This window comes from Mauremys reevesii, linkage group 3, assembly GCF_016161935.1.
Source record: "Mauremys reevesii isolate NIE-2019 linkage group 3, ASM1616193v1, whole genome shotgun sequence".
Taxonomy (NCBI): Eukaryota; Metazoa; Chordata; order Testudines; family Geoemydidae; genus Mauremys; species Mauremys reevesii.
Genome location: NC_052625.1, coordinates 208,331,822 through 208,342,934, shown reverse-complemented (window position 1 = coordinate 208,342,934; position 11,113 = coordinate 208,331,822). Strand labels below are relative to the sequence as shown.

At 49.2% G+C, this 11,113-nt stretch overlaps 1 protein-coding gene across 1 annotated transcript in view; it reads right to left on the bottom strand.

The window, feature by feature from the left end:
- Positions 1–252: 252 nt before the first annotated feature.
- The window catches only part of GPN1 (GPN-loop GTPase 1), a 53,146-nt gene continuing 42,285 nt past the window's right edge, over positions 253–11,113 (bottom strand). The window contains exons 13-14 of the mRNA XM_039529662.1: positions 9,866–9,976; positions 253–1,052 (exon numbers count right to left, since the gene is read on the bottom strand). Of these exons, the coding sequence (XP_039385596.1) occupies positions 967–1,052; positions 9,866–9,976 (197 nt within the window). The 3' untranslated portion in view covers positions 253–966. The remainder of the gene's footprint in view (positions 1,053–9,865; positions 9,977–11,113) is intronic.

Genomic DNA, 11,113 nt, shown 5'->3' with positions numbered 1-11,113 from the left:
ACTCAGAGGGAAGAGCACCAGCTACTGAATCACTCACAACACTTCCTGTAGCACCTGCGTTTTCAGTGTCTCTGGTCACCAGATGAAATGCCATTTAGCTTCACAGCTCAAGATACTATGGCTTCAGGCACGCAGCTCACTCCCAGTGTTGTGCCTCTGGGTGTGCTGCAAGCATGCAGAGCAAGCTTATTCAATGAACCGCTCATAGCAAGAAAGAATCCAACTCTGTCATTCCCAATCACCACTAAGCCATTTGTCAATAGCAAAAAATACTTTATAATAAATTACAGAACAAAATAAAATGTCAAACATGGGATTGCAGTGACATTTCAGTTACCCTGTTTCAGTCACTCAGAGAAAACTCCATTCAGAAACAAGTCCCTGAAAAGACCTTTCTAGCCTCTGATCAAATTTTAGCTGCAGAATTTAATAGGGAATATATTTAAAATTGAGGCTCTGGCTGTTATCACACAAGACTATTGCCCCAACCCTCTTAATTTGAGCCACCACCATAACTAAATGGAGACAATTCTCAGAAGAGCCTTCCAGCAGAGGTCTCACCCATCCCCTGCGCCCAAGAGAAACCATGAGCTTTGAATGTGGGGATGGTGTTGAACTCCCAGGGGTGGACCAAAACTCCAGACAATAATGCTGACACACCAGGAATTCAAGTTCCCAACAAGGCAGAGCAAAACTAGTTGGAGAAAAGGGAAAAGCGCAATCCTTATTTTGTTTTCAAAGTCACAATGGCAAAAGGTTAAACACCTGAAGTCAGAACTCCAGCTCACAGTAACCAACTGATTTTGCAAGTACAGATATTTAAGTATCAGAGAAAGTGCTTCACAGAAGTTAGATTGCATACAAGGCTGCACTGGTGTCTTCACAGAACAGAAGGTGGTGGACAGTTTGCTCTTGCTGTTCTTGCCAGTCGAAGGGTTTGCAGCGCTTTGCTTCTGAAAGTCTCTCTTAGTGGCTGCTTCTATTCTGGTACTTCATCCTTGTTTCCTGCATGAAGTTTCTGAAGGCTGGTTCTTCGTGGCTTTCCTCAGTGACTGGAGGGGCAAAAAACAAAACATAATTCAGTACTAAGCCAGCTCCTACCCTGCTTAAGGTTCTGAGTTAAGGCAGGAGTAAGGCTACTGGGAACACTTAGAGTAAGATGGAAAATGTCTGTCTAGGTCTTCATCTACTTGCAATTCCCTTCTCCTTGGCCCACTCAAGTCCTAGAAATTCCCAGGAGAGGAATACGAGAAGCTAGAGAGAATTGGACAGGGAAAGGGAACACACATTCAATCTCTGCCTCTCCCTCACACGCTCCCTGTCTCCCCCCACACACACACTTTAGTTGAAAAGTGGCTGACAATCTAGTAGGATCCCCATGGAACAATGGGATTGAAAAACCTACATCATATGACACTGTACCTGCCTCATGAGGCATTGCAAACCCTTCCCAAAGCACCCTGCGGCCAGTTGCACAGTGGGATAGCTACCCACAGTGAACCGCTCTCAGTGTCAATGCAAGAGCTGTTAGTGTGGATGCACTCTGCCAACACAAGGAGCATAATGTGGACATGCAACAGTGGTTTAATTAAAGTGCTTTAATTAAAACAGCATAACTTTTGGCGATAAAACTCTGCAGTGTAGATATAGCCTAAGACATAGCCTTTCCTATCCATCCACACAGCTAAAACTCTCATCCAAGTCTCACATCTCAATTACTGAAACATTCTTCTCGCTAGCCTTGACAAATGCAATCTTGCCTTGCTTGTATCCATTCAGAATGTTGGCTGCAAGGAATTTTCCTAGCCTCTCTCTTTGACCAGGTCACCCATCTCTTGCATGCCTCTTCTGGCTCTCCCTTCTCTACTCTATCACATCGAACATAAACCTGCTTGCATTTGTTTTCAAGGCCCTTCACAGTCAATCCCCACTTTACCAATCATCTCATCTGCTAATGAGCTGTTGATGCTTGCCTCTGATCCACCCGTGGTGGCAGCCTCCACTGCACACTTGTTACACTTTCACACAAGCATTTTCTCCAATGCTGATCCTCACACTTGGGAGGTGTTCCCTCAAACTTCCACAAAGCTATCTCATTCTCCACTTTCAAATCCCTCCTCAAAACTCTTTGCCATGATGCCTACAGAAATGTTGACAATGGTTAGGCTACCGGTGAGCTAAGACCACTGTTTATCATGCTGACACCATGTACTCCTCCGTCCATTTGTTATCTCTTTGTCCTATATTTAGGTAAGTACTGTCTTTCTGTTCTGTGTTCGTACAGCACCTTGCACAATGGGGCACTGCTCCACAAAAAACAGTTACTAACCTTCCATAACGGTTGTTCGAGATGGTATGTTCATTCCATACTAGTTGTGTACACATCACAGGCACAATTGCTGGAGATTTTCCCCTTAGTGGTATCTGTAAGGACAGCCCTAGCGCACCCTGGAGCCCCACACTTACATGCCCATATGAGGGGCGCCGCCAGCCCCGCACCCTCAGTTGCTTCTTGCTAGCAACTCCGACAGAGGGATAGGAGGGCAAGCCATGGAATGGACATGAGCAACACATCTCAAAAAACAGCAGTTACAGAAGGCTAGTAACCGTTTTTTCTTCGAGTGCTTGATCATGTCAATTCCATTCTAGGTGTCTCACAAGCAGTATCCCTGGCAGTGGGCTTGGGGTTCACGGAGGTGTCGACTGCAACACTGCTCTCCCAAAACTGGCATTGTCACGGGCCTGCTGGATGATGGTGTAGTGGGATAAGAAGGTATGGATCGATGACCACATTGCAGCCCTGCAGATGTCCTGGACTGGAATCTGCACAAGGAATGCTGCTGATGAAGCCTGGGCCCTTGTACAGTGGGCTGTCACAATGGCCAATAGCGGGACTTTCACTTGCTCATAGCATGCCCAGATGCAGGCAGTTATCCAGATCTTCAGATGATACTGGCAGACCTTTCATCCTGTTCACCACCACTATAAAGAGCTGCGCTGATTCGCAGAAAGGGTTAGTCCTTTCGATGTAGAAGGCCAGTGCTAACATCTAAGGTATGTAGTCGACGATCCTCATCTGATCCATGAAACTTTGGAAAGAAGATGAGCAGAAAGTGTCCTGGTTGTTATGGAACTGTGAAACCACCTTTGGCAGGAAGGTTGGGTGGGGATGCAGCCAGACCTCATCTTTGAAAAACACCATATAAGGGGTTCTGAAGTCAGGGCTCTGATTTCAGAGACCCTTCTGGTCAACCCAACTGCCACCAAGAAGGCCGCCTTCCATGACAGTAGTAGCAGGGAACAAAATGCCAATGGCTCAAAGGGGGCCCCCCCATGAGCTTTGACAATATCAGATTCAAGTCCTATGGGGGAATCAGGTCACGCACCTGTGGATAAAGTCTTCCCAAGCCTTTATGGAACCTGACTGTCATCTCGTGTGAGAAGACTAATTTACCCTGGACCGGAGGATGAAAGGCCAAGATGGCGACCATGTGTACCTTGACCGATGATAGGGCCAGACCCTGGTGCTTCAGGTGGAGTAGATAGTCATCTATGCAGTCCATCTTGGACTGAGATGGGGAAAGACCCCAATCAGAGGCCCAACAAGTGAAGTGCTTCCACTTGGCCAAGTAGGTCGCTTTGGTAGAGGGTTTCCTGCTACCCAATAAGACTTGCTGGACCTGCTCTGAGCAGGCCTGTTCCCCAGGGTTCAACCACGCAGCAGCCAAGCTGTCAGATGCAGAGACGCGAAGTTCAGGTGAAGCAACCAACTTTGGTTCTGCGAGATCAAGTTGGGAGCTGTGACAGGGCTGCTACCGAAAGGTCCAGAAGTGTGCCATATCAGTGCGGGTGTGGCCACGCTGGGGCTATGAGGATAATCCTTGCCTTGTCTCTCTTGATCTTTAAGAGGACCTTGTGGACCAAGCATGTGAGTGGGAAGGCATACAATAGTCTCCCCCACCCACGAAAGCAGGAAGGCATCAGACAGGGAGCCCTCGCTGAGCCCATGCATCCAGCAAAACTGCTGCCATTTCCTGTTCTGTCTGGAGGCAAACAGGTCCACCTGGGGAGTCCCTGACCTCTGGAAGATAATGCTGACGGCCTCTGGATGAACAGACCACTCATAGCGAGAGGAAAATGACCTGCTGAGGAGAACCGCCAGTGCATTCTGGGCCCCCAGGAGGTGTGATGCCTTGACATGAATGGCATGTTCTACACAGAAGTCCCACAATTGAAGAGCCTCCTGCCACAGGTCCGAGGAGTGAACCCTGACTTGATTGTTGATGTAAAACATCACGGCCGTGTTGTCCATCAAGAACTGCATTACCCTGCCTGACAGGTAGGGACAGAACATCTGGCAGGCCAAGCATATCACCTTAAGTTCCCTGACATTTATGTGCAGGGAGAGTATGAGCCCCCCACCCCAGGTCTGAAGCATCTGAGACCAATGCCACTGACGGGTACAGGGCAGCAAAGGGGACTCTGTTCATCATGCACGGTTCTGTCCACCAAGTCAGTGATGCTAAAACAGTCAGCAGGATTGTGAGAATTAGGTCCAAGTGGTGCCTGCCGGGAAAGTAGCCTGACACTAGCCACATCTGCAGAGGTCTGAGACGCAGCTGCACATACTGCACCAGGTAAGTACACACTGCCATGTATTCCAGCAGCTTGAGGCAAATCTGAGTGGTCATGAGTTGGTGGGCCCTGACATGGGTGATTAGGTCTGACGTCACCTGGAACTGGGCCTCCAGCAGGTATGACTTGGCCTGAGTGGAGTCAAGTACTGCTCCTATAAACTCCATTCTTTGAACCAGGATCAAAGTTGATTTCTGCTCATTTATAACCAGACCCAGCTCCCAACACATGGCCCATATAACGTTGACGCTGTGTTGGACCTGAGCTTGTGAGCGGCCCTTGATTAACCAGTCATTGAGGTATGGGTAAATCTGCACACCTGGATGTCTCAGGTAAGCTGCAACCACCACCATGCACTTTGTGAAAACCCTTGGGGCTGATGAGAGACCAAAGGGGAGTACAGTTAGTTGATAATGGTGCTGCCCCACCACGAGCCAGAGGAATCTCCTGTGTCCATGGAAGATGGAGATATTGAAATATGGATCCTTTAAATCGAGGGCAGCGTACCAGTCTCCCGGATCCAAGGAGAGGATGATGGAGGCCAGGGAGAGCATGTGGAACTTCAACTTCCTGAGATGTTTGTTGAAGCAATGCAGGTCCAGGATGGGCCTGAGGCCCCCTTTGGCCTTCGGGATTAGGAAATATCATGAATAAAACCCTTTGCCCCTCAAATCTTGAGGAACTTCCTCTATGGCCCTCACACGTAGGAGAGCTTCCACCTCCTGGATAAGGAGTTGCTTGTGAGAAGGGTCCCTGAAGAGGAACAGGGTTGAGGAGTAGGAGGGGGAGATGGACAAAAACTGCAGGGTATACCCAACTGCCACGGTGTTGAGTACCCAACGGTTCAAAGTTATTAGGGACCATGCAGTATCAAAAGGAAACAAATGGTCCAAAAACAAGAGAGGGGATGGATCCTGGGTCAAGTCCAGAAGACCGTCTTTGGGTGCACCCTCAAAAGGTCTGCCTCAAGCGACTAGGGTACCTTCCTGAGTTTGACAGAGGCAGAGGTGGACAGTGCAGGAGCTGGCACTTATAACCTTTCCCTTTTTTTCTTATAGGGATCATCCCTGGGATGTCCTGAGAACCTGAGAGGCAGCTGCAGCCGGAAATGTCCCCTGGAGGCCAGGGATGTGTACAAGCCCAAGGAGCACAACATGGCTCTAGAGTCCTTCAGTCCTTGGTGTTCGTCTGTTCCAAGAAGAATGCAACCTGGGAGGTCTTGGACTGATTGCTGCACCTCGTGAGAAAGATCTGATAATTGCAGCCATGAGCTGTGTTGCCTGGACACCATTGATCTGGCTGTTGAGTTGGTCACATCCAAGGCAGCCTGAAGCGAGGCCCTGGCCACCAACTTGCCTTCCTCCAGGATGGCCAAGAATTCCTGCCTTGATCCCTGTGGCAGGGAGTCTTTGAATCTGGCCATCGAGTTCTAGATATTAAAATCGTACCTCCCAGCAATGCCTACTGTTTGGAGATACGAAGCTATAGGCTGACTGTTGAATATACCTTCCAACCAAACAAACGGAGTCTCTTTGCACCCTTATTTTTAAGGGAGGCACCTGCCTGCCCCTGTCTGTCCTGCTCATTTGCTCATACATATATTCACACCCCTTGGCTGGGACATAATATTTCTTCGCTGCCCTTTTTGAGGTCGGGGCAGGAAAGATGAGGTCTATCACAGCACCCTAATCAGCTTCAACACCCTTTTGTGAACTGGTAGGGCCACTTTGGAGGGGGCCACTGAAGCTAAAATGTCAAACAGGCTGTCCATGGGCTCGAGCTCCTCCTCCTCCAGCCCCAAGTTTGTGGCAACTCGCTTGAGGAGCTCTTGGTGATCCCTGAAGTCATCCGGTGGAAGGGGACTGGCCGGACCCACAACCACCTGGTCTGGGGACGAAGAGGAAGAGGCCACCACCATAGGAGGAGCTGGCTGCTCCTCCATCACCGGAGCTGCCTCCACTTGGACCACTGCTTGGGTCTCAATATTGGGGTCCGAGTCAAGATTCGGCACTGGCTGGGGCGGTGCTGTGGTTCGCCTCTCAGATCCCACCAAGGACGACATCTGGGACTAAGGTCCCAGCATTGATGGGAAACACCCTCACCACCCCCAGGGTTCCAATATTGCCAGTGCACTGGCCACTGCCCTGGTGGCCAAGCGCCTGCAGAAGGTCCGGCACCGAAGTTCAGTGTGTACAAACTGATACCAGTGTCTCCTTGGGGGAGGGATGGAGTCACACCTGTACTCTGACGAGGACTCTTCCCTCAGAGACAATGGTGGAGCCGTTGCCATTTCCGCCTATTGGCTGTGATGGGGAACCAGGGAGTGGTGCCAGGAAGCTGGAGATCAGAGCAATGGAGTAGGCGATGGTTGTCATGGGACCGGAGATAGGTGTCACAAAGCTGGGGATCGGTGCCGTGAAGCTGGCGACTGGGAATCCGGCGACCGGTGCGCCAAAGCTGGAGACCACTGAAGTGGACCCATAGAGGGTTTCTCTCTGGTGGGGGCTGCCATCGATGATTCCGCAGGTTGAGGTTCTTGGGTGGCACTGGGAGCGACCTTAGGTCTCTTGCCAAGTGGAATGCCTCCAGCGTCAATGGGCTCACAAGTGTAGGGTGCCCCAACTGCTCACAGGAGTCAGTGGTGGATCCTGGACCAGGCTTGGAGCCCTGGGTGGAGTGGAAGATTGGACAAATAACCAGGGAGGAGTATAAAAGTATTGCTCAGGCTGCAGGAGTGAAATCAGGAAGGCCAAATCACACTTGGAGTTGCAGCTAGCCGGAGATGTTAGGAGTAACAAGAAGGGTTTCTTCAGATATGTTAGCAACAAGAAGAAAGTCAAGGAAAGTGTGGGCCCCTTGCTGAATGAGGGAGGGAACCTAGTGACGGAGGATGTGGAGAAAGCTAGTGTACTCAATGCTTTTTTTGCCTCTGTCTTCACAGACAAGGTCAGCTCCCAGATAGCTGCACTCTGCAGCACGGTATGGCGAGGAGGTGACCAGCTCTCTGTGGAGAAAGAAGTAGTTCGGGACTATTTAGAAAAGCTGGACGAGCACAAGTCCATGGGGCCGGATGCGCTGCATCCGAGGGTGCTAAAGGAGTTGGCCGATGAGATTGCAGAGCCATTGGCCATTATCTTTGAAAAATCATGGCGATCGGGGAAGGTCCCGGATGACTGGAAAAAGGCTAATGTAGTGCCCATCGTTAAAAAAGGGAAGAAGGAAGATCCAAGGAACTACAGGCCAGTCAGTCTCAACTCAGTCCCTGGAAAAATCATGGAACAGGTCCTCAAGGAATCAATCCTGAACCACTTAAAGGAGGGGAAAGTGATCAGGAACAGTCAGCATGGATTCACCAAGGGCAAGTCATGCCTGACTAACCTAATTGCCTTCTATGATGAGATAACCGGCTCTGTGGATGAGGGGAAAGCAATGGATGTGCTATTTCTGGACTTTAGCAAAACTTTTGATACAGTCTCCCACAGTATTCTTGCCAGCAAGTTAAAGAAGTCTGGGCTGGATGAATGGACGGTAAGGTGGATAGAAAACTGGCTAGATGGTCGGGCTCAACGGGTAGTGATCAATGGTTCCATGTCTAGTTGGCAGCCGGTATCAAGTGGAGTGCCCCAAGGGTCGGTGCTGGGGCCGGTTTTGTTCAAGATCTTCATTAACGATCTGGAGGATGGTGTGCAATCCACGCCATCCTCCAGATCATTAATGAAGATATTGAACAAAACCAGCCCCAGGACCAACCCTTGGGGCACTCCGCTTGATACCGGCTGTCAACTAGACATGGAGCCATTGATCACTACCCGTTGAACCCGATGATCTAGCCAGCTTTCTATCTACCTTATAGTCCATTCATCCAGCCCATACTACTTTAACTTGCTCGCAAGAATACCGTGGGAAACCATAACAAAAGCTTTGCTAACGTCAAGGATTCTCCATGGACCAACAGACAAAAAGGATTTTTTGAATAAATACCCTGGTTTTAAATAATCTCTGGGCCTTCTTCCTGATCCAGCAAACAGACAGGACCCCAAGTCCACAAACGGCCCTAATCCTTAGGGAAGGATTGGAAGGACTAGGCCTACTGAGTACCCATAAGACCATCAAAGAGTCCTGTGGCATCTTATAGACTAACAGACATATTGGAGCATGAGCTTTCGTGGGTGAATACCCACTTCGTTGGATGCATGTAGTGGAAGTTTTGCCTCTGGAAATTTCCACTACAAGCATCCGACAAAGTGGGTATTCAATCACAAAAGCTTATGCTCCAATATGTCTGTTAGTCTATAAGGTGCCACAGGACTCTTTACTGCTTTTACAGATCCAGACTAACACGGCTACCCCTCTGATACTTGACACCATAAGACCATGTGCTTGGTCTACACTGGAGCTGTGATGAACATGAATCCACAAGGAAATCCCTTAGATGGGATGTTGAAGGACTGCTCCTGCCAGAGCCCATGTTAAGGTTGGGGTGATCTCTGGTAAGCTTATTAGCAACTGTGTAGGATCTTTATTGTTTTTAATATGTTTTCCTTTGTAGTGTTTTTACCTTAAGAATAAAATGGGCTTGCATAAAAAGAGCTGTGCTGTAACTAACTATAACTGTGGACAGTCACACTGTTTTCCTTGTCTGAAGAGAAAGCATGCAGCTGTGCTTGGGCAGCCTGCCTCTGCTGGGAATAATACAGTGAAGGCAGGGAACTGTGCAGCATAGGAATACCTGAGTCGGAAGGGAGTGCTGAAGAAATGCAATTGCTGAAGAGCTGGAAGCATGAGAGTTACGTGTCCTTGATGGACCACTGAGGGGAAACAGAGGTGCAGTTGCTCTGAACTGTCCCACATGGTAGGCACAGGTTTCTCTTCCACTCTTGTCATTTCCAACCTCTCCTCCTTCACCCCATTCTTTTGAAGAATGACTCCATCTGACTCCCCACTTCCACATCACAGTTACCTGCCTCTCCCTGACTCTGACCCATTCACCTTCCTCTCCAATTTTGGGTTCATTGCTCTCGCTCTTGCTCTCTTCACAATTTCCCACCCTTGGTGTCTCCAATGGCTACACTGATGACCTGTCTGATCCCTGGCCTCCCACCTCATTTGACTTTCAACACTGAATCAGCTCTCTCACTCACCATAACAGTCATGCACTTGACCTCTGATCTCCCCTCTCAAGGGGCATGTTGTGTAATTCCAAGCCACAGGCAGCCTCGCTTTCCCTTACCTTGATGGTCAATATCATCAGTATCACTCTCTCTTTCTTCATCTTCCTCATCCAAAGTGCCTCGTGTCATGATCAAGTCAGAGGGGCCCAATGCAGAAGTGTCAGAAGAATCTAGTGAGAAATAGAAGCTTCTAAAGACAAAGTCTCATACTGACAACAACCTAATTCCCTAATATTTCATAACGTAAGCATCTGCACACAGCAACCACAGCTACTGGTACCTACCCTACAAGTATGGACCACACCCCATGGCCCCCATAGACACAAATACATGCACTAGAATGTGAGATGTTACACAGTAGCATGTTCCCTGTAGAACCCCACAGATTACAGCCCCACCCATATTGTTGAACTCTTGTTCGCTGCCAGTTTAATTGCTGTGTCACCCTGCCTGGAATGTTTTATCAACGCAATCTATTTATTTCTAGCATGCCCACTCTCCTATCGGCTAGGCACCAGGGTTTCTTCTTTCCCTGATCTTCTGCTGGGGCTAACACATAGAACAGAGGTTCTCAAACTGTGGTCCGCGGACCACCAGTGGTCCGCGAGCTCCATTCAGGTGGTGCACGGACAGTTCCCTCTAAAGTGTGCGCCTGGGCAGCCACACATGACACAATGAAGGTCCACCCACCTAATTAGTGGAGCCGCGCAAGTGTGGCTCCACTAATTAGGTGCCTGGACCCTGGAGAAGACGCACATGTAAGGTGAGGTGGTGGCCTTGGGGGAATAGGGTGTAGGTGGGAGGGACAGTGGGGTGAGAAGAGGGGGTGGGGGAATTTGAGATGTGCAGGAATTTGGAACGTGCAGGAATTTGGAACGTGCAGGGCCGCAGCGGCCAGAGAAAGAGGTGACTTTCCCCAGCTCCAGGGCTGCGGCTGCCAGGGAAAGACAGCCCTCCTTCCCACCTCAGCTCTGTGGCTGCTGGGGGAGTGAAGGGAGGGGGAGAGGGCACATCCATCACATTGGAAAGGTAAGACCATTGATATTAAAATATGAGTTGTGTACTTTTATTTGTAGAACAAAAAATGTTAATTATTATTAAGGTTTTTTTTTAATATCGCACTTTTACCCAAAGCACTTTACAATAGTTAGCTAACGGTACAAACAACATTTGGAAAGATCACTAAGTGGTCCGCCGAGACCCTCAGCAATTTTCAAGTGGTCCATGGAAAATAAAGTTTGAGAACCACTGGCATAGAAGATGAGACCCTCCAACAGGGAAATGGTCTGTGCCCTTCACTGGGACTA